Consider the following 23,625-nt stretch of genomic DNA (forward strand, 5'->3'; position numbering starts at 1 on the left):
AACAAACTGGAAAACCTGAAATTCTTGTCAGTGCTATCTATTCGCGAATTAAAGAGTAATTAAAATTAATATTATGTTTTTGTCGTCACTCATCACCCTCCTATCCTCCATTGAACCCAGTCAGGAATTAATTCAACACTCCCCAGCCCTATCCTGAACAGACCTCTCACCCACAACCCCATTTCCAACAGCAGCAGGCCCCTCCTTAACCAACATCTGACAAAACCGACTCCTCTCACGAACCCACCTCCCCTTCCAAAGCAACACATACGGAATCGGCACACAGGCCAAACTCACAAACCCGACAAGCGACGTCGCCCAACCCACCCCCAAATCCCTATACATCGGCTTCGCAGCCACAGGAAGCGCCGCACCAAGAATGCTCCGCAGGATAACCGAGCTGGCAAGCGCACTCGCGCTGTAGATGTTATACGCATCCGTGACATATATCAGAAGCGAGGTGAAGATGGATTGGTATCCGAAGCCGAAGACCAGCCCGGCCATGACGGGTGCCATCCAGTGGATGTTTGGTGTGGCGGTCCAGGCGAGCCAGAAGAGGGAGATGACGATTGCGAGTCCGCCGATGCAGGAGACGGGGAGACGGTGTAGTTCGGGGCTGAAGGGGAGGCCGAACCAGGTTTTGCTGCGTGATTTGGCGCGTTCGTATTTTAGATCCCAGGATATGACAGCCAGCGCGGTGGATGCGGCGCCGATTCCGACTATAATACTATTAGCTGGGTGTTACTTGTAGTATGGGACAGGGGAGGTACGTGGAAGAAAGGCGAGCGAGGTCAGTTTGATGCTGAAGCCGTATACCTCTGGGAAGATGATGGGGTAGGCCTGGAAGAAGAAGAAGACCAGGGCGTAGACGATCCCGACGTAGATCGAGGTGAAGAGGATAATCGGTTCAAAGATGAGCATGTACAGCGGTCGTAGAAATATCGTTGCCAGGTTTGTATCAATTTTCGACACCGGGGCCCTTATCTCAGTGCCAGACATCTTGCTCAGCTCGGCGGCGTGCCGCTTGAGTATCACCGGGCCGAATGACTCTGTAGGAGTTAGTAAATAAAAGCCCATTATGGATAATCAGGAGCGTACCAGGTAGGAAAATCAGCCCAGCCAGCGTGACACCGGCGAGAATCAGATCAGCCCAAAACGTCCACCTCCAGCCATGCTCCGACGCGAATCCGGAGATGATAGGGCCCAGAATAGGCCCGAAGCTCGCAACCTACACAGTCAGCACAACCAGCACAACCGGTAGAAAGTAGTACGTACGCCCATATAAAAAGTCATTGCTCTCCCCCTGGGCCGAGTCTCGAAGATATCCGCGTACGCACCCCCAATGACAGTCTGCGGAGAGGCACCCATGCAGCCACAGACAAAGCGAAAGAAGATCAGGCTCGACCAGCCAGGCGCAAGGGCACACGCGAGAGTAAAGACGAAAAACCCGACAAAGGTGTAGAGTAATACCGGACGTCGTCCAATAGTTTCACTCAACGGACTCCATATTAAAGGGCCGACCACATATCCTACTAAGAAAATTCCAGTGGGTAGACTGCCTTGTCCGTTGTCCGTCATGTTGAAGTTGTCCATGATGTAGGGAACGGCATTGCTTGGGAGCGACGAGGAGATGCCGCTATTCATCACCGACAGTAGCGTGAAGCAGACGACATAGAGCTTCTTCAGGAGCGGCCAATTGTACGGGCTTAGCTTCGGGCAGTCTTTGAATGTTATCACAGTGGGGGGAATAGGCGTTGGCGGTGGTGTAGGCGTAGGATAGCTCGTGGCAGCGACAGCACCGCTTCCTGAGAAATGTTAGTACCAGCAGGAGCCGAGGTAGCGATAACTTACCTGGAGTCTGAGCCTTCTCCAACCCGGAAATTACTTGACCTTCCTTTTCGTCCTCCATTGTGCTGGTTGGTTACACAGTCGGAGAATTCCTGGCGCACAATGGCCGACTTAAGTATAAGTATCGACCCCCTCACTTTCGGCAGCGAGGATCCGGCTTGACTCATAGAAACGGACTCGACCTGTCCAGACGCATGCGCACAGTTGAGTTTGTTTCCGGAATGGGCAGATCTCCCAATGAGAATGCTCGTATATTGAAACATTCTTCGCACTAAGACCGGGCCCGACACCGGCCCCGATCGGAACCGATGTAGGGCTCGGCTGGCCAAAACCGAGTCGGACAAGACAGACAAACAAGCTGAGTTAATTGGGACGCAATGCAGTTGGATATGCACGCGGTCCATGTGACGGGCTTACTTCTGCTTCTGCAGTTCTAGCCCGCTGTCAAACGAGCAAACAGCTGCACGTTCTTCACCATACGGACATCTCCCCGAAAAGGATTGGCGGGTTACGGTCAATAAAGGCAGACCAGTCAGGTCCGGCACAAGTCAGGCAGAAAGTCAAAGATGTCCGTTTGGCCTTCCTCGAACAGGTCGAATGAATCGGCTATCGGCCCCGTCAGGTTCCAGTTCGGGATATCATATCCTAGCAGTCTGGGCAGGACAGGCTCAGGCCTAGGCTCTGAAGAAGCGGTCAGATCCGCCTCCTTCTCCACTGGGATCATTGGGTTCTCAGAAGACGATCCTGCGCGTAGGTTGAAGTCCGATGTGGACTCGCTATCAATCTCTGTGTTCCTCAACGGTGCTGCTGCAGGTTGCGGATTACTGCTGTCGTTGCATAAATCCTGTTCCGCGAGAAGCGCTCCCGCATAGTTGACGAATATCTGGACTGTCCTGTGAATGTCCGGGTAGGGCGGCTGTTTGAGGTACTCGAGGATCTGCCGGACACGTTGCAGGACTAGCCGTCGGTTGATCAGCGTAGGGTGCCACCGCGCTACCCTAATGGCAAACGTTGCTGTACTATGTCAGTCCGTGACGTTCTGGAAGGTCCAGACACTTACTGATAAATGCAATGGTCAGAGCGGGGTATGTTGGAGCCCAAATTAGCTGGCACCTGTATGCTGATTCCGTCACCAGAAATGTCAATTGGCTCTCGATGACTTGGACGAGTTCCCTCCAGAGGTTGAGGACGGCGTCTGGTTCCACGCCTTGGGCGCCTTCTGGTGTCTGCTGCAGCTTCTGTATCCTAGCTATAGTCACACAGTACGTGAATACCTGTTACGTTAGCAGCCTGTATATACCCAGCAGAAGAATACCTTACCTTGGCGTAGTTGAGCATCAACTTCAAAGACGAGCGCTGAAACGCACCGGGATGGAAAGCGTTTTCTGCAAAGTCAGAATAATTCAAAAAAGTGCATTAAAAACTCACGATGGTGCAACTCGTCCCACTCCTTCCACCACTGGTTCAGTTTCCGCATAATCGCCGGCAGTTCCGTCGATATAATCTGAGCCGCAGTGGAATTCTCAATAATCTGCCGGCCTCTGGTCCGAATCTGGTGATACTCGATGATTGAAACAGTCCGCAGGTCGCAATGCAGCGATAAAGGGTAATCTAGAAACTTGCGCAGCTTGGAGATGTCAACATCTCCCAGACGCGACTTCCGACCCGTTCCACTGGCAACGTCCAGCTCCAGCGTAGACGAAATTAGCCATGTACGTGTCTGCCAGACAAGCTGTCGGTCTTCCATGCTTGCCGACAGGTAGCTCCGTGGTGCCGTGCTATGGGCCAACAGAGTATCCAGCGACTTCTCAAGCCCTAGATCCAACGCCGTGCGCAGAATCAGGGCTGTGGAAAACCAGGTCTTTTCCGAGTACGCCGCCAAAAGGATCATGCCTTGAACAGTCTCTAATTTAGTCGGCTTCGCAAAGAAAGAGTCCTCTGCCAGCCGCTGAGCTTCATCTTGGAGCACGCGCTGGAGGTGGACATTGCCACGGAAATCAGTCGCTGCGCGGCTGGCCAGGTAGACAATCACGGTGAAGCAGAAGAGCGATCGCGAGCGGATAGAGTCAAAGGTATCTCTGACGGGATCAAACAGAGGAATGAAATTTTTGCTGCAGTTCATGAATCTACGACAGTCAGCTTGCTCTCCCCATACCCGTACCAGGTAGACTACCTTTCGTAGATGCACCGCGCATCCTCTTCACGGATGATACCGCGCGAAATAATGTCACCTCCGGAATCTGCGACATCCGACTCCCCCAGGAAGATGGGCGAGCTCTCCCTGAGATTCACCGACATGGAATGCATCACCGACTGCGGCGCAATCATGTCCTGCGGGCTGAACTGCTGCAGTTCGAGGTTGTCTAGGTGGCTGCTCGACACGGACATGGTGCTCTGTGGAGTAGCAGCCGTAGTCGTGCTAAAGCGAGAACTAGACATGTCAGTACTACTACTACACTACTATACAGGTAAACCTACTGAGGAGTGTTTGCATGCCGCCGTCGCTCCGATGGGCGCGGCCTGCTGACGGTGTCCAGCACGCACTCGTGGTCGCACCCGGCGGTGCGACACCTCGAGCACGGCATGTGGGTGCGGGCATCGCAGCGGACCTTTTGCTGTCTGCATCGTCTGCAGCTTTTGAATAGCTTTCCGGACATTTTGATGTTGGTGACTTGGTGGTGTTGGCATCGGAATGATCGGAGCATCACGAAGGCATCTCCGATCGGGGCCGACTCACCGCCCGCCCAAATTCCAGTTACGTATGCTCTCTCCATTCTGTATGTTTAATATTTATGTCTGATTTATTTATTATTTATTTATTTGTAATTCGGAAATTAGAGGCTTGAGAGTCAGTTGAGAGTTCCAGTCGTAGTCGTGGCACTTGTATCCATGTGTTCTGCGAGCAAGTGCAATAAGAGCACAAGACGAAGATATATATTAACACATCGAGTGTACATGTTAGAAGACAGCCAGTTCAACCAGCAAAAGGAGGTTCCTTTATTTGATCTGCCTCTGACGAATAAAAAAGCACTTAATTGATAACTATAACTAGCAAAAAAAAAAAAAAAAAGAAAGAAAAGAAAAGAAATAACTCCGACACGGGGAATCGAACCCCGAGCTGCTGCGGTCAATCTTTCATTTGATGAAAGGCAGCTATGTTAGCCGTTACACTATGTCGGACGATCTGTTCAAGCCGGCGCACTTTTTGGCTACTTGAGTGTCTGAAAACTGGTCTGATTTTCAATCGGGAGTCTAGTTACTTAGGCTAAGCTCTTCTGTATACCCTACATATACTGCACATCACAACAGCAGTCCCTGACTTCCAGCTGCCTACCGAACAAGCCTAAACGGCCCCAGCGCATTAAACAACGAAGGCATCTAGCAAGCAACATTAGCAACACCATTCAATTAGTCAACTCTATACCAGACAAGCAGGATCACAAACCTGCGGCGCCGTAGGCAAATACGTATTCAACCGCAAATACCACACCGAGTCATCACCAACCTCAGGCAGATCATCCGGAAGTTCAAAGGTCACACTGCCCGCGTCCAAGGGGATCCCGTCCTGGAGTTTCACCTGGTATTCCGACGTGACGAAGCCCCCTGGCTGACGGACGGGGTTGTTGTGCAGCCATAGACTGTACTCGGCGGTTGGGTAGTGGTCTAAGCTTGCGTCGCAGCGACCGCTGTTGCGGTTGAAGCGGATCTCGACTGGCCAGTTTGGGGCGATGGTGCTGTTTTCTGGGTTATTTAATATCAGAGGTCTGTACTGATATAAGGTTGAGGGGACGAACCGGTTGGGCCGGAGTAAGCGTTGATGCAGGCGTAGTCGCGTTTGCCCCAGGCTGGTTAATGTTAGTTTGAAGAGACTGCACGTACTGCAGGTAGGACGACTTACGAGCCCACTTGTCGAGGACAGCGGAGGCGCTGGTAGCGAGGATGGGGATAACAACGGCTGTAAGCTTCATTTTGATGGTTGGTTTTCTTTAACAGTAGACAAGCGGGCACCCTCTATTTATACCTGGAGCTCAGCAGTTCAACTTCAAAGGATGAATTCCCTGATTGGCTTTGTTGAAGGATTTCTGCAGACCGACAGAATCCCACGCCAAGCTAGCAAGGCAAGCTGATCTGCGATACGAGCTCCGAGACAGAGGCACTGAAACCCAGCGACTTGTAGACAACATCCTTGCTGGCACATGTGCGCCAAGTTGCCAGAAGTATAATTCATTCCTCGTGATAACGAGAGCTGAGACCGGTGACGGCGGCCAAGTCCCAGTACCAGCTGTTGAGGTGTATTCGATTAGCCGAACAATCATCGAGACTGGGTTCGGATCTCAGCCTTGACCGAGTGTGGTTTTCGTCAGACAATCGGTCTAAGAGCTCTTACGGAATGTTTGGGCGAGATAGTTAGTTGATTGGTGTAGTCTTGCAGGAACTGTTAACTTTTACAAGGTGGAGCTGAAGGATTATCACGCCGTATATGTACGGAACGAATACCACGTTATACGAGTTTATGCCATGTATTATTATTTGAAATTGCCTGCATTGCTCGTAATGTCGTGGCGTACGTCACTTGCCCTAAAGCCCGGGCATCAGAAGACGGGTTATGATAGGCGCTATAGCACCACGAGACGACCAGCTGAAAATAGACCCAAAACCATTACAACTAAATAGAAATACTATACCCTCCGTATTCATACCTTTCGCGGACTCACCACCGCCGCATCCGCATCCGCATCAACATGAACATGCTCCTCGTCCTTCCTAAAGTGCACCAAGTTCGAATGAAACACTGCAACAATTAGCCAACAACCCAACAAACCAATGGTAGCCCTTAAAAAATAGGACAAGAATATCGACATACCATCCTCCATCTCCTCCAGCGACTTGCCCGTGGTCTCCTTGATGAAGAAAAACACGTAGACGACAATCGCCCAGTTGAAGATACAGAACATCAGGAACGTCTTCCAGCCCATGTTATCCACCGCATGCGGCGTCGCCTGCGAGAACACAAAGTTGAACAGCCACTGCGTTGCCGTTCCCACTGCGATGCCGATTTCGCGGATTCGCGTTGGGAAGATCTCGCTCATGTATAGCCATGGGACGGGCCCCTGCATCAAATATTAGTTACTCCTTTAATCTCGGTAATGGTTTTATAGAGGAGGGGGGAGTACCCAGGACATGTTATAAGCCGCCGCCTCGAGGTAAATCATCGCGATGGATGCCGCAGTATGCGAGGAGATACCTGTTACTGCTGCAGTTGAATCCGGGTCCGCTGGGAATGATTTCGCCAGCATTGCGACGATGAGCATGAGAGAGCCCATGAGGAATGCGCCGATTGCGAGGGACCACTTTCGGCCGATGCGCTCGACGAGGAAGAGGACGAAGATGCCGCATGCGACGACCTTGACGACGCCGAAGAAGCCCGTGATGAAGAGCTTGTCGTTGGCTCCGATGCCGACGGCGCCGAAGATTTGGGGGGCGTCTATAGTTGTTAGTTTCATATATAACATAAAGAGTGGAGAGAGAGAGGCATACAGTATGCGAGAGATGTATTTCCGGTGCATTGCGCGCCTGGGGAGAGTCAGTATCAGATAGAACCATGGAACGGGGGAGCATACAGATCTGAATAGTAATGGCAATGAACAGCCTATACCGATTCGCCGAAAGAGCCAACTCCCTCCAAGTAACGCCCTCCGTCGCCGCAACTTCAGCACTGATTCCATCCAGAATCTCCGCCATCTCAGCGCGAACCTCCTCCGTGTCCTCTCCCCCCCTGACCCAGATCAGCGACTGCAGCGCCTCGTCGTGGCGCCCCTTACTCGCGAGCCAGCGCACGCTCTCCTTCAGAAACAGCATGCCCACGCCCAGGATCCCAGCGGGGACCAGCTGCAGCCCGATGGGGATCTGCCACTGCCGGTCGGACGGCTCGACGTGTTTCTCGACGGCGTAGTCGATCCAGTACGAGGTCATGACGCCGAGGGTGAAGAAGAACTGGAACAGACTGCCTAGCTGGCCGCGGATTTCTTTCGGGCTCATTTCGGCGCTGGATATTTAGCACAGCGACGATTTGAGGTGGGAAAAGAAATACCTGTACATGGGCACCATGACGGTGGCCATACCAACGCCAATACCACTAATCACACGCGCAGCATAGAAGGCGCCAATCGAGTGAGTCGGCGCGACCTGGATAATACCGCCAATGCAGAAGATCAACGATGCAAGGGCGATAGACCAGCGGCGACCGAATCGCTTAGTGAACGGCCACACGAAGAAGCAGGAGAAGAAGGCTGTAGGTCAGCGAGAGCTTCTATCTAGAAAGCGAACGAGCTGGAGACGGCATACCTCCTGCCTGCAAGAGACTGTTGGAATTTGAATTAATGTCTGCCCTTGAGTCCTCGCCGTACCGGAACGATTCCATAAACGAGTCCAGGGTCAGGATGCCGCCGATGATGCCGGTGTCGTACGCGAAGAGGAACGACCCGACGCAGCAGATGGAGACCAGGAAGACCGCCCGCAGGCGACCGAGCTGCTTACCCATGGTGGTAGAAGTACGAATCTGCGATACCTATGGATTCGACAGGAAAGCCAGCGAGGAGGAGGAGGGCGCTTTGTTAAATGCTGCTGTGCGGGGAACAGCCCGCGGCTTGGGTCAGCATCAGCATTAAAAGGCACGATAATGGCATGGGCGCATGCAGCATGGTCCTTGCGTCGGATTTATCCATCGTGTTTGTCCAGCCAGTTAATTTGGGCTGCGCAGTGGTGATTCGCAGGCCATAACACCATCGCGATCGAGTCTGGGGAAGCGACTGGGGCCCAACCACCGGGCAATCACAGTGCGCGCTGGCACTCGCGGTGGGGAGATGGATCGCGACGTGACAGTCAAGAGTTAGCCACGCGCAGAGGGTGCGATCCAATCGTGGGCAGGGCGCCGTGTTGGTGCGACGCCACCGGCTTGGCTGGATACCTGTGTTGCTTAGGGCTCACCCCTGAATCAGTCACGACAGCGGATACGGCGTCAACACGTTGGCTCAAGGAAGAGTTGGCAGTGGCTGAATCAAATGAGCTTATCTCGCGTGCTGTTCGGCTGGTCTGGCCGTGGTAGAGACCGCCTGTTTATTAGCTGCTGAAGGCGTGATGCTGCTCCTGTTGACGCCATTTCGGATATTTCCCATGCACCAACTACTTGGCAGTCCTTGCTTTATCCCTGTCATTACGACGTTGAAAATAAATAGAAGTGAATTTATCCAGCAAGTTAGGTATATCATCGCTAAATACAGTCCGTAATTCGTAAGAGTTCCACGTCATACATCAACATCCCCCTTAGTATACACCGAAGCACAGGCCAGGGCGCTCTTCTGCCGCAGCCACGGCCCATACATTCGGAACAGCACTGGGATCGGGATCATCGCTGCACTGATGCACCCTAATAAGGTCCCGGCCCACTGTACTCCCAGATTCTCCATCATCTGCCGAGAGAATAGCGGAAAGGCACATCCTACCGCCGAACGGAGGATGGTATTTGCTGCAATCGTTGAGGCCGCTCTGCTACCGTTAGTAGTTTTCTCGACAGTAGAGAAGAGAACTTACAGTGTGGGATAGCAGTCCACGATATAGTTAAAGCACTGCAAAAAGATACAAAAGATCCCGAACCCCGTCAACAGCCCAGACGCAACCGGGGCCATCCAGTGGATATCAGGTCTATACCCACACCATCCAAACCAGAACAGACCAGCTGCAAACGCCACAGACCCGACAATCGCCGGAGACAGACGCCACTCAGGGACAGGCTGGTTATTATTCGCTTCAAGTTTGCGTACATACCCGCTCTGCAAGAGCAGAATGTACACTCCCCCGAGCAGCTCACCAATAATAAGCCCAATGAACGCCAGCCCGGCAACACCCATATTCATGCCGTACACCTCCTGGAAGACAACCGGGTAGGCACCCAGCAGGGCATACATCAGCCCGTACACAAACGAGATATAAAGCGAGACAAGCAGCAGGATAGGCTCGGTGACGAGCATCCGCAGCGGACGCATAAAGTTATTCTTCACGAGTTCTGCAAACGCCACCTCCACCTCATCCTGTTTCGCATGAATGCCCCAGTTATGCGTCTGCCGTCGCAAGACAGACGCCTTGTGAACCAGAATCACCGGCGCATAAGTCTCCTCCATCCACAGCGCCACCAGCACGAATCCCAGAAATACCATAATGGCCGAGATATACATGATCCAGCGCCATCCGAGCGTCATTGCAATAAACCCACCGACAAACGGCGCAGCAAAGGGTCCGATAAAGACAGCCATGCAGAATAGGGACATGACGATTCCGCGCTGCGCGGGGGCGAATAGGTCCGCGAAGACGGCGGGCACGACGGATAAAGGCCCTGCTGCGAATAAGCCGGCGAAGAACCGGGTGAGCATGATTGTTTGTGCGTCCTTGGCTGTTGCGCAGGCGATTGTGAAGACGCCACATCCGAATGCCCCGATGCAGACTGGCCAGCGCCGGCCGATTACTTCGGACATGGGTGCCCAGGCGATAGGGCCAGCGGCGAAGCCGAGCACAAAGAGTGTCACGCCGAGTGATGCGGCCTCTCGACTGATATGGAAGTCTTCGCTGACGGCTCCAATGGCGGCGGAGAAGACGGCGCTTGTGAAGGAATTGGCGAATGTGCTGTATGATAGAATGATTACGAGTAGGATCCTAAGCCGTCACTATTAGCCAAGCCCGACAAGCCTTGGTCTGAGAGAACGCACCGTCTAGTCAAACTCCAATTATACGGATGCATTGGGTCTCCCGCTCCGTCGAACTCGACTACAAAGCCCTCTGGATCGGGCAATAAGGGAGGGTACTCCTTCCCAGCACCCATGGGCAGCCATGTCTCTCGCGGCTGGGGACCCCTCGTCGACCCAACTGTTGTCTTCTGTTGCAGCCGGTATGTCTCTATGCGCGACAATTCAAGCGAATTGGGGTGCTCGAGGGTGTGACTGTCGGTGTCGATGTCGATATCGGTCTCGGTCTCGGTATCATCGGAGTAAGCCTCGGTGGCCGTGGGAATGCAAATATCGGCATCGGCATCGGTCCGTGCCACGGCGAGCTCCTTGTCCATTGTCCGTGGTTCCGGTTCGCGCAGAATCCTATGCACCTGAATTTACTGTACAGTTGTAGTTATGGCCTGCTCTACGAGAAGGGCGCCACCCCCTGATATACCAGTCAACGCCAGCAAATTTTTCGCTCCCATCGTCCCATCTTGACTCGGGTGCCGGAACTACAAGCCCACAGTGCCACCAAATGGGTCCTTATCGTGAAGCCGACAATACAAAAATCTCCATTCTTTTCCGCAGCACATCGGCCGTTAGATGCAGCCACACCACATTGTGGGATATGGCCAATCAGCAGCCTCCGTTGCAGAATATTCTCGGCTAAATTCGGTGCTGTGGCTGGTGAGAGCTCGGAGTTGTGGCGCGTCCCGAGAACAGCCGGGGCGGTTATTCGCGCGGCTCCAGTTTTTATTTATATACTCCGGTTTTTTCTTGCCTTGTGTGCTATCAGTCTCATGTCTGGACTCGGCGATCGCGAAAGCGTGTTTGCCTCAAACATGGCCAGTTGAGGATGTTCAGCCTAGCAATGGATTGATCAGAATGTGCTTGTTGGAACTGGTCGCCCTGGACGAGTGCGTACAGAGCTTCGCTTTGACGGTGGGTCGCGAGGTATAAAATTAACAGCCCTGCATAAAGTGTCTGGTATGATCAGCAGTGGACTGGCATATCAAGCTAAGTCAACATGCGAGGGACCGCGGAAGCAAGAATATCAAGTTTTGTAGCGAAAAAGCGATGACGCAGCTGAGGGTGTCACTAAGTATACCCCCTTTGTATTACAAGACAAGCGCTATGTACGTCCTGGCATGCGTGTGTATAAACTATGCCGCCGTTAACCTTGGTTGGTGTAGATGAGGGATCTATGATAATGCTGGTCATGGTCTCTTCTGATGGTTTGCAACTGGTGTTTAATTGCTCGAAATTGTCAGATACGAGGTGGCTCTATCTACGGACAACATCCAATCTACCTGCGTGAAGAAACCATTGAATCAAAGAACCCAACTTCTACGACGATATCCCAGATATAGCACAGTCTTCATCCTCAACCTGGCCACTGCCGATGTCTGCCCTGTGTCTAGTCACTTCTCACCCTAATCTCACCTAGGCGGCACTCGGGTTCCAACGCAATCAAGCCACAGGACAAAACGTCACCGAATCATGTAGATCCCGGCTACTGAATCCGGCATTCAAAACAAACTCACCCGCGGGTATAAGCCACTCCTGCTGTGTGACATTCCAGTAACTCAGATCCCGGCGCATCAGCGGAAAGGTAGCCGTGTAGCCCTTCGCCGGGTGCAAGGTAGGTCTTTTCAAACCCACGTAACTGGCGCGGAGGCTCTGAAACCTCGCTGGGGAAGGAAACGTAGAGTTGCGCAACAGTGGCACCAGACGTCGCCCCCATATTCCGGACTGTCACTTGTGCCTCGAACAGAATGTCCCAGAGGGCTGGATTGCCACCTGGGCGTGCTGCCAGAGCCTCTGAATGAGAACGAATGTGGGTAGTCTCTGGGTTTGTGGGCTATACGAACCCCACGAGACCAGGAAACCGCCAACCAAGTTTTCCATTCCCTACTGCGCCAAAGACAATCCTGCTCCACGATCTGGATTCAGCCACCCGGATGTGGTTGTTGTATTGGCTTGTTTGAGCTACTACTATGCAGGCCTTAGAGATGATGACCTGTTTATGGCATTTCATCATCTAGTCAAATCTGACCAGGCAGAGGTATCTCAAGTCCAGCCTGGTCAAATTCCTTAAAGTGCTCATGTCCCAGATCAGAAGAGATGGCCAAGAAATTGACAAAACGCACCTTGGAAACATTCTAGATGGAAAGTTGTTAAGCGTTGGTGATTTTCAGGATGGTGATTACTAGACTAAACGTTTGGATCATATGGTCTATTATATCTATCTAGATTCGCACGAAAGATGTGTTTGAATATTCTCCTCGAAGACTTGAGCTCCCTAGAAATGTTGATGGATTTTGAGCCCAGTCTACAGTTATTGTTTGTTTAGAGAGAAAGGAGTAGATGAGGTGGCCATTTAAGCTGTACTTAAGATTTATAAATATTATGCTTATAATAATAGCATGCTTCATATAGGAATCGGCGTGGGGGCCTTGTGCATTGATCATTCTTACAGTGCTGAAGGGCAGTGGAGGGAGCGGGATTGGCTCTGCCTCTGCGGCGTTGCTTGCATTGGGTAACATTATGCGCGGCTGGGCTAGGTACAGGGTTGGTGTGAAGAAGCCTGGAGTATATTATAATTTCCTAGATCTCACCAGCAGCTTTAATTGAAGAGTCTGCTTTCCCTACATGGATTGAGATCCGAGTCAGCCTCGTTGCCAAGTCCAACGCGCCAAATGCATCCCAATTAGGGCAACCAGCAGAAGTCCCTTGTAGATAAATAGCACCAGATATCAATCCCAGAGTTTTGTTTCTTGCAAACCAGACAGATCAAAATGGTCGCTCTACATCATTCCCTCTTCACCACACTCTTTCTATCTTTCCAGTTCCTCTACCCAACATCGGCCCAAGACTTCCCCCCTGGGTTCCATCCCGGTGCAGACGGGCCCGCATCAGAGGCAACCAAGGGCTTCTGGATAAATCACACCGGCCTCAACGTGCGAAACCTCACCGCAAGCAAAGCCTTTTATGGCTCCGTCCTTGGCATGCGCCACATCTTTACAATCGATTATACCGACCACTTCAGCCTAACGTACATGGGATTTTCCCAGGGCGGTCGGAACGGGACGGGCTTCCAAACGGGAGAGGAGTTGCGCCGAATCAAGAACAATGCTGGCGGAATGATCAAGTTGCTTCATTTCAGTGCGAGTGAGAGTGCAGCGGCTGTGCCAACAGAGCGGACGACGACGTTGTCGAATCTAGGCCTTGTTGTTCCGGATTTGCAGGAGGCGGAGAACTGGTTCGAAAGGCATGGGGTGAAGATTGTGAAGAAGAGGGGTGTTGATACGCTGGCTGGAGATAGCGATGTCGCTGTGTCGTTTAATATTGGGCCCGAGTCGACGAGTAATCAAACAGAGGTGGAGGAGTTGGTGAAGGGGTTGCAGACGACGGACTTTGGGAATGTTGTGTTTATTGAGGATCCGGATGGGAATCTGTTGGAAGTCATTGAGCAGAACGGCTTTTAGATTTGTTGAATTGGATATAATTTCAGAATGGAGTCTTTTATGTTGACGGTAAAAGACATATCAGGAATAGCTACTTATAGCACTCATTATTAGGCTAGACAATTGGACCATACTGTCTATTAGATTCGCACGAAAGACGTGTTTTGGTATACCCAAGGAAGACTTAAGTTATCTAGACATGTTGGTAGATTTGAACCCAATCCACAGTTCTTGTTTGTCTAGAGCCTCCTAAAAGATCTAACTGTATTAAGGATTCAAAGTGAATGGCAAGTATAATGCCTGTATTTACCACATTCGTTGTGATCTCTGCCAAGTATCAAAGTATTGAGGGAATATGTGAATTTCTGCTGCTCACATGGTAATTCTTACACAGAGCTATTTTCTTGCTCAATATATGTACACTAGTCAACAGCTGAATTGTTATTGTCGATTCTGGCCTTGTCTACCCGAGTAAGGTGTGAATGACTACCTATTCTAGGGTTGTTGATTCAGTCATGCAGTATCTTTCAACCACCCTGCTGCCTCGTTCTTATACACTTGCATATTCACAGATACCGTCTCATGGTGAGATACCGAACAACATAAATACCCTGTTGAAGTCTCTCTAACCTTGACTTCCTTCACCTCTAAGCATTTCCTTCCACCTCAGAACTGACTCTATCAAGATATCGATCAACACGAGCAACTTGTGATCAAAATGCGTCTCAGTCTTATCACTCTCTTTGCTGCCCCCTTCGCGGCCATGACATCTGCTGTGCGTATTACCGAGTCCAACCACAAAGAAATTCTTTGCTAACTGCCCAATAGCATACTGTCAACTGCTGGGGAAAGGCCCTGCACCCCGAGAAAAACGATCTCGAAACCATCATCCGTTATGTCAACAAGCGGATTGCCATCGCGAAGGAAGCAGGCACATGGATAAACGAAGTTATCCATCCCAACAGCTGCGTTTATATCGCCTGCGTCAAGGACTTGGCCATCAGCGTCCGAGCATGCAATATCGTGAGTAAACCTGTTATATACCTTCTTTTTTTTTATATATATATATACTAACGTGGGTGTCTAATATAGGGCAAACAAACCATTCGCCCTTCCCTGCAAAACGTTGCCAACACCATGAACGTGATATTGAATGATTGTACTGAAGAGTACGACGGCAAAAAGGTTTCTGGTGGCGTTGTTGACCACCCTGATGGATACCAGCTTATTGTCCAGGAGGATGATACATGCAAGTACTAGTTAGGCCGCGGCTTTTGATTCCATCATTCTGGTGTGATGTCGTGGTACTATTCTTGTGGGAGGGTGATACGTATTCAACGTACTATTGCTTGACCATGTTTCTTTATCTTTGTGTGATTCTTTGTTGTGTTGGGGATGGTTAGGTGTCGTGACAGGCAACTAAACAGACCTTTTGAATAATTACTGTGTGAATGCTATTGACAATACATTGTATAACCGCCACAAGTCTCTTGCTCTGCTGTAGATTGTAAGCTGGTTCCTGCCTGAGGCAGATATATAGCCCTACCTCCTTCCCAATGGGGAACCCTTCGTTCGTGCAGGTTTGTTGCCTCCAAACTACTAATAGCCTCACACTGTAACCTACCATGGCGAATATGTTGTTATTATGGTGTATAGCACGTAGTGACCACATGGCGCGCCCTTGCTGGCAGACCGGCGTTCGGCAGCCCGCAATCCTTGCTGGAGATGGTGTCATCCACACTCCCGCTACGGTCGATCCGACACTATCGCCGACAGCCGATGCCAGAAGATTATCACCGACGATGGTCTGACTGATCCACGCGATCTGGAGTTGGGATGGTGTAAGGCGGGGTGGATGTATATGTATATATATATAGTTAGATCTTCGCTCGGAGGTCGAACCCAGTCCTCTACTGAGACCCTGCAACTACTATACAAACCTTGTATCTCATAATGGCCCCCTCTATTGCTGAATCCCCCAAAGCCGACGTCGTCGTGCCAGTCAAGACAGACACCGTCGAGACAAAGCCCAAGATCCGACGAGCCATCGACGAAGAAGGAGGAACCACCACCGCCAGCGTAAGTGCCTGATTCCATCCACTGCCAGCTCTATTTAATCTAACAGTATAGTTCCCCAACTACCTCCCAATCTGGGACCACTCCGAGAAATACCCCCCTCTCGAACCCTTCACGCACACCGAGCACGGCCTCGACGCCGACCCCTCCTTCTCCGACCTGCTCGGCCCCGGCTCCAAAATCCAGAAACTCACCCCAACAACAGGCTCCGAAGTCACCGGCGTGCAGCTCTCCAAACTCTCATCCAAAGGCAAAGACCAACTCGCCCTCCTCGTCGCCCAGCGCAAGGTCGTCGCCTTCCGCGACCAAGACCTCGCCTCCCTCCCCATCCAGGACGCCCTCGACTTCGGCGGCTACTTCGGACGACACCACATCCATCCTACCTCCGGCGCACCAGACGGATACCCACAGATCCACCTCGTCCACCGCAAGGGCAACAAGGGCGAACAGGACGCATTTTTCGCGGAGAAGAACAGCACAGTTGCCTGGCACTCCGATGTCACATATGAGCAGCAGCCGCCGGGGACAACGTTCTTGTATATCCTCGACACTCCCGAAGTCGGTGGGGATACGGCATTTGTGAACCAGGTCGAGGCTTATAACCGGCTCTCGCCGGCGATTAAGGAGAGGCTGCATGGGCTTAAGGCTGTGCATAGTGGGTTTGAGCAGGCGGAGTTTAGTCGGCAGCGGGGAGGCGTGGTTAGGAGGGATCCGGTGAAGAATGAGCATCCGATTGTGAGAACGCATCCGGCGACGGGGGAGAAGGCGTTGTTTGTTAATGGGGGCTGTAAGCTTTTTTTATCCTTCTATTGTCATTGGGTATCTTGCTGATTGTGATGATAGTTACTCGGAGTATTGTTGGGCTGAAGAAGGAAGAAAGTGACGCTCTATTAGGGTTCTTGCTGAACCATATCGGTCGAGGCATTGATTACCAGGCGAGAGTGAGATGGGCACCTGGGACTGTTGTTGTTTGGGATGTGAGTTCCCTTTGCTTTCCTCTTCCTATTATGAAATCAACGGCGGACACTGACGAAATAGAACCGCGTTACTGCACACTCTGCCATTGTCGACTGGACAACTGGGGAGCGTCGCCATCTGGCGCGGATTACACCGCAGGCTGAACGGCCGTATGAGACGCCTTACGTCCCGGAGGAGTAGAAGATCTATCAGATTGTGATGTTTGAGATATCATTGAATAGTAACTAACCAATTTATAATTTGACCTTTAAAGCAGTTTTCCCCCCAGTAGTCTTTATCTTCCATTCGTGGGAGTTGTACGAACTGCATCGATGTGACGTATTAGGGCTAGGCATTGACAGAATGCTGGCATCAATACCGACAAACTCTTGCCATAACAGTCCAAACCACGACTAATACTCCTACTAGTCCACAGAAACTACACGGGTCGGGCTGGAGTTACTACAATCAGCATGATGAAACCATCAGCGGGGTAAATTGCGAGTCCTGTGATAAGATCGCGAACCGCAGCATCCATTCCACCAACTGCTTCACGAACGAGTTCCTGGTTGGTGCATCATACCTGCAAACGTCAGCACGCAATAAGCCTCCAGATGGCAACGGCAGCGTTGGCAAGCACAAAAGGAAGAGGCAGATCGAGTTCACTCTCGCTTTTGTGATTGTATACCATTACTGCTACCAACAACCACCACCTTAACAAGATAGTCATAATCCGACTGCTCGACTGCTCTTGACGAAGAAAATGTCCGTCGCAAAGGAATTCGAAGCCGCGAACGCAAACTACGCCGCGTCGTTTACGAAAGGGGATTTGCAGCTGCCACCTCAGCGGTACGTTCCCACCTCCCATCCCATCCACCAGGCAACTTCTAACTAGTCAATGGATAGCAAGGTCGCAGTTGTAGCCTGCATGGACGCACGACTGGGTATGTAGAAAGAAACTCCAGTACTCGAGATCAACGCTGACCATGATCTAATTCCCAGATACCGCGCGCGCTCTAGGGCTTGAAGAAGGCGACGCCCACGTCATCCGCAACGCCGGCGGACGAGTCACCGATGCGCTGCGCAGCATCGTCATCTCGCAGCAGCTACTTGGGACGCGGGAGATAGTAATTGTGCACCACGTACGTTGACCCAGCTTAATTCGCTTAACTAGCAGCACGAGTGGATACTAAATGATTGTGCAGACGGACTGCGGGATGCTCACATTCACCGACGATGTCATCCGCACGAAGATCCGGGACGAGATTCAGCAGAATGCAGATCATATTGCCTTTCTCCCGTTCTCGGATCTGAGGAAGAGTGTTTTGGATGATGTACAGCTTGTCAAGGAGAATCCGTTGGTGTTGGATGTGCCGGTTACGGGCTATATCTATGAAGTTGAGTCGGGGAAGATCGTGAAAGTCGAGTAGTTTGGGGTTGGAATTAGGTTAGTTCTTTGTGTTGTTGTTGATATGGAGTCTGGGATGGCGGGTGGGTTGTAGCGATGGTGTTGGGTAGATGGGGGAGTGTCTGTTGTGGCTGTAGTTTTGAGCGTGAATGAATTATAATGATCAGATCAGGATTTCTACTAGATTCCGCGTAAGGAAGCTTCTACGATTGTTCCCGGTTGCTGTTAGAGTACTAGAATGCTGTGAGAAAGGGTAGAAAGCCACTAGATCGTCGATTTGATTATACACTATATATTAAATGAGAAATTCAAGACCAAACGCAGCGGCTACCTTGACACCGTCTGACCGAGATGTTATAACAGACACGGTGCGAAGGCGGCTCACGATCAGGCTGCGGAGGTACGCAACGCCGCTGCATTGGCTTCGATTTTGCGTTTCGCAGTGAAAATACCAGCAAACCCGCGCTCCTGGTTCCGGCCAAGCCAAGGCTTGCGAGCTTCGCCCAGAACTTTGCGACCAAGGTAGTAGATGAGCTGGCCGATAATAATGAGAACGAACGCGATTGGGTACATCCAGTGCACACTGTATTTGAAGACTTCAATGCCGATGATCACACCCCAGAAGTTCATAGTGAGGAGAGAGATGTTGAAGAAGGCAGCTGACGCGAGACGGAACAGGAGCGGCGCTGTAGAATAGAATATTGACAGGCACAGAGTGTAGCCAGCTAAATACCCGCCCACTTGACCGTCCCAGTGCGCGTTTTTGATGGAGTCGCGGTCGAAGATACCAGCTTGTACACCGTTGATGATCATGCCGAAGAAGCCCATCTGGCCGATTACCTCGTAAACAGGAGCGGTACTGACAAAATACTCCTCACCGGTGTTGGCCAGCCCGTAGAAGGTGGCTCCCAGTAAGGCGAAAAGGTCGCCCTTGATCTGGTTTCCTCGGGAAATATCTCCACCATTCGTGCCCTGGATGTGATCGGACGCAATCAACACGCCCATACCGCCGATACAGATTAGGATACCGATAATCTGGGAAATGTGATAGCGGACGCGGAGGAATATGAAAGACGCCAGGACCACAATGACGATAGCCCAGAAATTGATCAACTGGGCACTCATCATGGTGGTGTACTGGTACGCGAGGACCATAAAGTAGTTGCCCTCGACATCGCAGAAAGATAGAATGACATCTGCACGAGTTAGACACTGTTAAGGATGCGACATACGTATGGAAACTCACATTTCCACCAGTTCTTCCATAGCATCTGGAACCAGCCCTTGATGCCATACTTGTAGAGGGTATAGGAAGTGAAGATAATGTTGATAAGGCAGTAGTTGAAGAATGTCTGGAAAGCCGGGATCTCGGTTTGCTTGTCCGCCAGCATCTGGTTGAATGTGTTGGTACCGGTGTTTGTGATTGCAAGAAATTGCCTGGAAAAAACTGGGTTAGCTATGGTAAATGACAAAACCGATCGTGAATTCTCACCCCAGAATTAGAGTTATGTAGAATTCCTTGGTTTTAAAGTACGCAAAGAACCCTTTCTTTCCATCGTCGATTTGGTCTGCTGCTGTTTCTGGAACAGGGTCCGATTCTGACGGACTGGCATCGGCGGATGTCACAGTCGATGGCCTTCCACCATCGGGGCCAGTGACAGTCGTCTCGACCGTGGGCTGCTGCTTGTTCTTGTTATCGGACATGGCGAGGAATCGTTGATCGTCGGTGGGAACTGCGGGGAATCAAGCGACGCAAGAGACAGCCAGATTATGCCGGGAGCTTTCTGACCTGAACGAGCGCAAAACTCCCTGAAGTCGCTCGCCTGCGGTCTGGTAAGAATTCCCAGGTGAAGAAGTGGGATGTTGCAGCAGGAAAAAAGCAAAGAGCGAGCGGAGGCAGAAAAGTCGCAGATGTGAACAGACTCGAGGCGGCGGGCCGGACGAGATTCCTCATTGGGCAACGGCAGGTCTGGGCTTGAGATCTAAACGAGGCCGGACATCGTGGGGGTCTGCTCGTCCCAATCAGGTGCGTTGATTTGAGCCACCCTTTTTGCGCTTGTCAAAACCTTGCATGGAAGGTGGAGATTGTCGGGGGTCTCCGACAGGTGCCCAATCGTCAATGCTCGTGCTGGCAGCTGGTCTGATCGGGTGAAATTTCCAGCTCGATCCGGCGTGGCAAAATCGTCACTACTCAACAAGATTCAAAGGCGGCGTCGTGGGGCAGAATCCATGCTTTGTTGATATCTAGACTGACATGAAGCCCTGGTAGATCTCTTCGAGTACATCCCGTTTACGCTTGCGGTCAGCCTGCTCCATCTCTTCAGCTTCAGTTGGCGCCTCTTCTGATTCTCGCGAAACCCACGTCCTCAGTGTCCCGTCGCCATGCGCTGAAAAGACCTCGATGCCCTCGCCAGACGCACCATTCCCTCGCCATGCCAATGAGTTAATACGCGCGGCGCTGAGCGCGTTGGAGCGCCCCTGCGCGTGAGTTCTGCGCGCCATAAGGCCCGGGACTCGGAGACGCTTGATAAAGGACCCCTCGCGCAGGCCCAGGAGGAATATTTCACCTCGGTCTTCCGAGTCGCTGTAATTTGCCCAGAGTAGCGTTTCATGGCCGAAACCCATATGGCGATGGGGTACAATCAACGGCGCCCTTTCGGCCAAGTGCGCAGAGGAAGTGTTTTGAATGCGCGGGCCGAAATGGACAAGCGTGTTGGCACCCGTTGCAGCTTCCCATACACGAATCCGCGCGTCCTGACCGGCGGTTACCAGGTATGTTCCATCTGAAGTCCATCGCACCCCCGTCACGGCTCCATTGTGCGCTCGAGCATGGGGCAAAAATGCGGGGCGGCTATGATACGAGCCCGGGGTGTTCTGGGATGGAACGAGGCCCACCGCGTCGTCCATGTCAAGGGTCGCAATCGCGGCGTTGTGTCCCGCGCGACGGATATCGAATAGGATGACGCGGTTATCGGTGGAAGCCGAAGCGAGGATGTGTGGACGATGGGGAGCCCAGGACACGGAGAGGACACCTGAGCTGTGACCAGGGAGACCATGCGTAGACAACCCGGAGCGGAGGTCGAGCAATCGAACCGGTTTTTCGGATGTTCCAACAGCGACGAGTAGAGGAGAACCGGGATGCGAGGACAATGAATGGGTGTAGGGGGTACAGTCGAGCTTAAATGTATGAACAGGGGTGATTGCTGCCGGTTCCAGCGCCGAGAGCTTCAGAGTTCCGTCGTGGGAGGTGGTGAGGATTGTAGACGGGGTGGGATCGAAGGGGTATATGGAGGCAGATGTAATGGCGTGCGTATGCGCGTCGTCGTGGGAGAACCTGGAGATAGAGGCAACGGGCTCGTGCGTGTAACTCAGCTCGGCGGCTCTCGTCTCCAAATCCCACAGGTGAATCGACGGGTCGGCACCACCAGAGACCATGAAGCGGCCTTCATAATGGTCTATGGCTAGCACGTTCGCGCCAGCTCTGTGTGCGAAAACCTCGTCGGGGCTGGTATCGCGTCCTTCGTCGTTCGCGGACTGGGAGTTGGTGCTGGAGAAGCGGATCCCGGGGGCGGGTTCAAGGGCGTGAAGCAGGCGGATTGACTGCGCGGAGTGGAATGTGGATGGCGGAATGGACCCGACGGCCCGATTGAGGAGATATGCATTCATTCATGGAGGCTGTCAGAGCAAGTTTGGACGTGACGATGAGGGGAGGAGGAAGCAGTAACAGGAAGACGAGGACGACGAGATGTGATTAGTCATCGTGTTGTATACAGGCGTTCTTCAGCGGGGATTCTCCGTCTTCATCTTCACCATGCCAGCCCCCAATCACCGTGTTCACATCTTGGGACTAGGCAGCATTGGCACTCTTGTTGCCCATTCACTGCTGTCTGGATCGAAACCACCGCCCATCACCCTGCTCGTCCACCGTTCGAGTCTTTATAATGAACTCTCCGGTGGGAAGCTGGGGCTGCGACTAGGAGACGACGGCGAACTGCAAGAGCGGGGAGGATTTGACACTGAGCTTCTTGGGTCGTCGTCATTTTCAGATCCAATTTACAATCTCATTATCACGGTCAAGGCACCCGCGACGGTGTCTGCACTCGAGCCCATCAAACATCGACTTGGGTCCCACTCGACTATTTGTTTTCTTCAGAATGGCCTTGGTCAGATTGAAAAGCTCAACGAGAGCCTTTTCCCAGATGCCTCTACGCGACCAGCTTATGTGTTTGGCATCATGCGCCTTGGAGTTTACCTAAAGTCTTCAACCGAAGCCATCCTTGCCAGTTCCAATGGCAGTATTTCCCTCGGCCTTGTAGGCAGCGAGCCCTCCTCGAGCTCTCAACACCGGGTCCTGTTGGGCATTCTCTTGAAATCGCCTGTCCTTGGGTGCGAAGAACTGCAATGGTCAGACCTGCTTCAGATGCAATTATTGAAGCTGGCCACGAACTGCATAATCAACCCATTGACGGCCATACTCGATGTCCGAAACGGACGCATCAACGAGAATGCGGACATCCAACCTCTGCGACGTCGCATTCTTGAAGAAGTTTCTGCTGTTTTTGAAAGTCTCCCTGAAGTCCAGAGCTTGCCAGCCGGTCGATCCTCCTTTTCCGCCGAGTCCCTCGAGGCTGTCGCGAGAGACACGACTGAGAAGACGGCGCAGAACTCAAGCAGTATGCGCGAGGATATTCGCAAAGGTCGGAGTACCGAGATCGAATATATAAACGGCTGGGTCGTTAAGCGTGGTAAAGAGCTGGGCATTGACTGCGTGGCTAATTCGTTGGTGACCCAGCTTGTACTCGCGAAGGGATCTGAGAAGATGCATCAATAGCTTGATTTCTTCTTTATGGTATATAGTATAAATAAGTCAACTATACCCGTGCGCTGGGGGCATCTACTTCTGTACATCGAATTTGTTCATGGCAACACGCCTTCAACATCCATTCAATCACTCTCAAACCCTGGATTGGTGTACAAAGCCCCTCCATCTCGCACTTGTCGCCGACTCGTCCACGTCGCACAAACTCCGACTAGATACGAATTCTGAATCGTCACTGGCTGAGACTCCTGCGCCTTTGACTGATTAGCATCGGCTCTACCTGCCCTTTTG

At 51.9% G+C, this 23,625-nt stretch overlaps 12 protein-coding genes and 1 non-coding gene across 13 annotated transcripts; 5 read left to right on the forward strand and 8 right to left on the reverse strand.

Moving 5' to 3' along the window:
- Positions 1 to 7: 7 nt before the first annotated feature.
- Positions 8 to 2,144, reverse strand: ASPVEDRAFT_314773 (MFS transporter). The gene is made up of 5 exons (XM_040810481.1): positions 1,852 to 2,144; positions 1,276 to 1,805; positions 1,099 to 1,228; positions 771 to 1,049; positions 8 to 719 (listed from the first exon to the last, which is right to left on the reverse strand). Exons 1-5 carry the CDS (start codon positions 1,907 to 1,909, stop codon positions 133 to 135), a joined length of 1,584 nt encoding a protein of 527 aa, XP_040671964.1. The 5' UTR covers positions 1,910 to 2,144; the 3' UTR covers positions 8 to 132.
- Positions 2,145 to 2,380: 236 nt separating this feature from the next.
- ASPVEDRAFT_87516 (Zn(II)2Cys6 transcription factor) lies at positions 2,381 to 4,505 on the reverse strand (the record flags this gene model as incomplete). Its single annotated transcript, XM_040818083.1, has 6 exons — positions 2,381 to 2,862; positions 2,909 to 3,122; positions 3,169 to 3,233; positions 3,277 to 3,974; positions 4,022 to 4,279; positions 4,327 to 4,505. The coding sequence occupies 6 exons, from the start codon at positions 4,503 to 4,505 to the stop codon at positions 2,381 to 2,383; spliced, it is 1,896 nt and encodes a 631-aa protein (XP_040671965.1).
- A 434-nt stretch (positions 4,506 to 4,939) lies between these two features.
- ASPVEDRAFT_t124 lies at positions 4,940 to 5,028 on the reverse strand. Its single transcript has one exon. It is a non-coding gene; the product is annotated as a tRNA-Glu (tRNA).
- Positions 5,029 to 5,060: 32 nt separating this feature from the next.
- ASPVEDRAFT_199937 (uncharacterized protein) lies at positions 5,061 to 5,907 on the reverse strand. Its single transcript, XM_040809297.1, has 4 exons — positions 5,747 to 5,907; positions 5,643 to 5,693; positions 5,294 to 5,589; positions 5,061 to 5,226 (listed from the first exon to the last, which is right to left on the reverse strand). Exons 1-4 carry the CDS (start codon positions 5,814 to 5,816, stop codon positions 5,179 to 5,181), a joined length of 465 nt encoding a protein of 154 aa, XP_040671966.1. The 5' UTR covers positions 5,817 to 5,907; the 3' UTR covers positions 5,061 to 5,178.
- Positions 5,908 to 6,119: 212 nt separating this feature from the next.
- ASPVEDRAFT_45612 (sugar porter family MFS transporter) lies at positions 6,120 to 8,671 on the reverse strand. Its single transcript, XM_040813340.1, has 7 exons — positions 8,194 to 8,671; positions 7,940 to 8,138; positions 7,470 to 7,894; positions 7,387 to 7,422; positions 7,023 to 7,333; positions 6,713 to 6,959; positions 6,120 to 6,640 (listed from the first exon to the last, which is right to left on the reverse strand). Exons 1-7 carry the CDS (start codon positions 8,387 to 8,389, stop codon positions 6,543 to 6,545), a joined length of 1,512 nt encoding a protein of 503 aa, XP_040671967.1. The 5' UTR covers positions 8,390 to 8,671; the 3' UTR covers positions 6,120 to 6,542.
- Positions 8,672 to 9,152: 481 nt separating this feature from the next.
- Positions 9,153 to 10,960, reverse strand: ASPVEDRAFT_87519 (MFS transporter; the record flags this gene model as incomplete). Its single annotated transcript, XM_040818084.1, has 3 exons — positions 9,153 to 9,393; positions 9,439 to 10,554; positions 10,608 to 10,960. The coding sequence occupies 3 exons, from the start codon at positions 10,958 to 10,960 to the stop codon at positions 9,153 to 9,155; spliced, it is 1,710 nt and encodes a 569-aa protein (XP_040671968.1).
- Positions 10,961 to 13,405: 2,445 nt separating this feature from the next.
- ASPVEDRAFT_32524 (VOC family protein) lies at positions 13,406 to 14,095 on the forward strand (the record flags this gene model as incomplete). The annotated part of the gene is made up of 1 exon (XM_040810613.1): positions 13,406 to 14,095. The coding sequence occupies one exon, from the start codon at positions 13,406 to 13,408 to the stop codon at positions 14,093 to 14,095; it is 690 nt and encodes a 229-aa protein (XP_040671969.1).
- Positions 14,096 to 14,792: 697 nt separating this feature from the next.
- On the forward strand, positions 14,793 to 15,334 carry ASPVEDRAFT_87521 (uncharacterized protein; the record flags this gene model as incomplete). Its single annotated transcript, XM_040818085.1, has 3 exons — positions 14,793 to 14,849; positions 14,903 to 15,097; positions 15,167 to 15,334. 3 exons carry the CDS (start codon positions 14,793 to 14,795, stop codon positions 15,332 to 15,334), a joined length of 420 nt encoding a protein of 139 aa, XP_040671970.1.
- A 693-nt stretch (positions 15,335 to 16,027) lies between these two features.
- On the forward strand, positions 16,028 to 17,308 carry ASPVEDRAFT_154278 (TauD/TfdA dioxygenase family protein; the record flags this gene model as incomplete). Its single annotated transcript, XM_040808401.1, has 4 exons — positions 16,028 to 16,153; positions 16,205 to 16,937; positions 16,994 to 17,127; positions 17,189 to 17,308. 4 exons carry the CDS (start codon positions 16,028 to 16,030, stop codon positions 17,306 to 17,308), a joined length of 1,113 nt encoding a protein of 370 aa, XP_040671971.1.
- A 562-nt stretch (positions 17,309 to 17,870) lies between these two features.
- ASPVEDRAFT_87523 (beta-class carbonic anhydrase) lies at positions 17,871 to 18,537 on the forward strand (the record flags this gene model as incomplete). The annotated part of the gene is made up of 4 exons (XM_040818086.1): positions 17,871 to 17,956; positions 18,014 to 18,051; positions 18,110 to 18,249; positions 18,313 to 18,537. The coding sequence occupies 4 exons, from the start codon at positions 17,871 to 17,873 to the stop codon at positions 18,535 to 18,537; spliced, it is 489 nt and encodes a 162-aa protein (XP_040671972.1).
- Positions 18,538 to 18,837: 300 nt separating this feature from the next.
- Positions 18,838 to 20,467, reverse strand: ASPVEDRAFT_314870 (DUF914 domain membrane protein). The gene is made up of 3 exons (XM_040810482.1): positions 20,008 to 20,467; positions 19,762 to 19,952; positions 18,838 to 19,711 (listed from the first exon to the last, which is right to left on the reverse strand). Exons 1-3 carry the CDS (start codon positions 20,217 to 20,219, stop codon positions 18,903 to 18,905), a joined length of 1,212 nt encoding a protein of 403 aa, XP_040671973.1. The 5' UTR covers positions 20,220 to 20,467; the 3' UTR covers positions 18,838 to 18,902.
- A 292-nt stretch (positions 20,468 to 20,759) lies between these two features.
- On the reverse strand, positions 20,760 to 22,181 carry ASPVEDRAFT_139904 (WD repeat protein; the record flags this gene model as incomplete). Its single annotated transcript, XM_040807610.1, has 1 exon — positions 20,760 to 22,181. One exon carries the CDS (start codon positions 22,179 to 22,181, stop codon positions 20,760 to 20,762), a length of 1,422 nt encoding a protein of 473 aa, XP_040671974.1.
- A 145-nt stretch (positions 22,182 to 22,326) lies between these two features.
- ASPVEDRAFT_87526 (ketopantoate reductase family protein) lies at positions 22,327 to 23,346 on the forward strand (the record flags this gene model as incomplete). Its single annotated transcript, XM_040818087.1, has 1 exon — positions 22,327 to 23,346. One exon carries the CDS (start codon positions 22,327 to 22,329, stop codon positions 23,344 to 23,346), a length of 1,020 nt encoding a protein of 339 aa, XP_040671975.1.
- Between the last annotated feature and the right edge of the window lie 279 nt (positions 23,347 to 23,625).

This window comes from Aspergillus versicolor (assembly GCF_001890125.1).
Source record: "Aspergillus versicolor CBS 583.65 unplaced genomic scaffold ASPVEscaffold_10, whole genome shotgun sequence".
Lineage (NCBI taxonomy): Eukaryota > Fungi > Ascomycota > Eurotiomycetes > Eurotiales > Aspergillaceae > Aspergillus > Aspergillus versicolor.

Excerpts from the sequence above, each read along its gene's own strand:
- ASPVEDRAFT_314773 (XM_040810481.1), bottom strand. The coding sequence starts at position 1,909 with ATGGAGGACGAAAAGGAAGGTCAAGTAATTTCCGGGTTGGAGAAGGCT. Across the intron at positions 1,806-1,851 it reads GGAGAAGGCTCAGACTCCAG|GAAGCGGTGCTGTCGCTGCC; the intron begins GTAAGTTATCGC and ends AACATTTCTCAG. Across the intron at positions 1,050-1,098 it reads TGGGCTGATTTTCCTACCTG|AGTCATTCGGCCCGGTGATA; the intron begins GTACGCTCCTGA and ends TAACTCCTACAG.
- ASPVEDRAFT_199937 (XM_040809297.1), bottom strand. The coding sequence starts at position 5,816 with ATGAAGCTTACAGCCGTTGTTATCCCCATCCTCGCTACCAGCGCCTCC. Across the intron at positions 5,590-5,642 it reads CGCTTACTCCGGCCCAACCG|AAAACAGCACCATCGCCCCA; the intron begins GTTCGTCCCCTC and ends TAAATAACCCAG. Across the intron at positions 5,227-5,293 it reads ATTTGCCTACGGCGCCGCAG|ATGCCTTCGTTGTTTAATGC; the intron begins GTTTGTGATCCT and ends GTTGCTTGCTAG.
- ASPVEDRAFT_45612 (XM_040813340.1), bottom strand. The coding sequence starts at position 8,389 with ATGGGTAAGCAGCTCGGTCGCCTGCGGGCGGTCTTCCTGGTCTCCATC. Across the intron at positions 7,334-7,386 it reads AAATACATCTCTCGCATACT|ACGCCCCCCAAATCTTCGGC; the intron begins GTATGCCTCTCT and ends TAACAACTATAG. Across the intron at positions 6,641-6,712 it reads GCTGGAGGAGATGGAGGATG|TGTTTCATTCGAACTTGGTG; the intron begins GTATGTCGATAT and ends TAATTGTTGCAG.
- ASPVEDRAFT_314870 (XM_040810482.1), bottom strand. The coding sequence starts at position 20,219 with ATGTCCGATAACAAGAACAAGCAGCAGCCCACGGTCGAGACGACTGTC. Across the intron at positions 19,953-20,007 it reads TACATAACTCTAATTCTGGG|GCAATTTCTTGCAATCACAA; the intron begins GTGAGAATTCAC and ends AGTTTTTTCCAG. Across the intron at positions 19,712-19,761 it reads ATGGAAGAACTGGTGGAAAT|ATGTCATTCTATCTTTCTGC; the intron begins GTGAGTTTCCAT and ends TAACTCGTGCAG.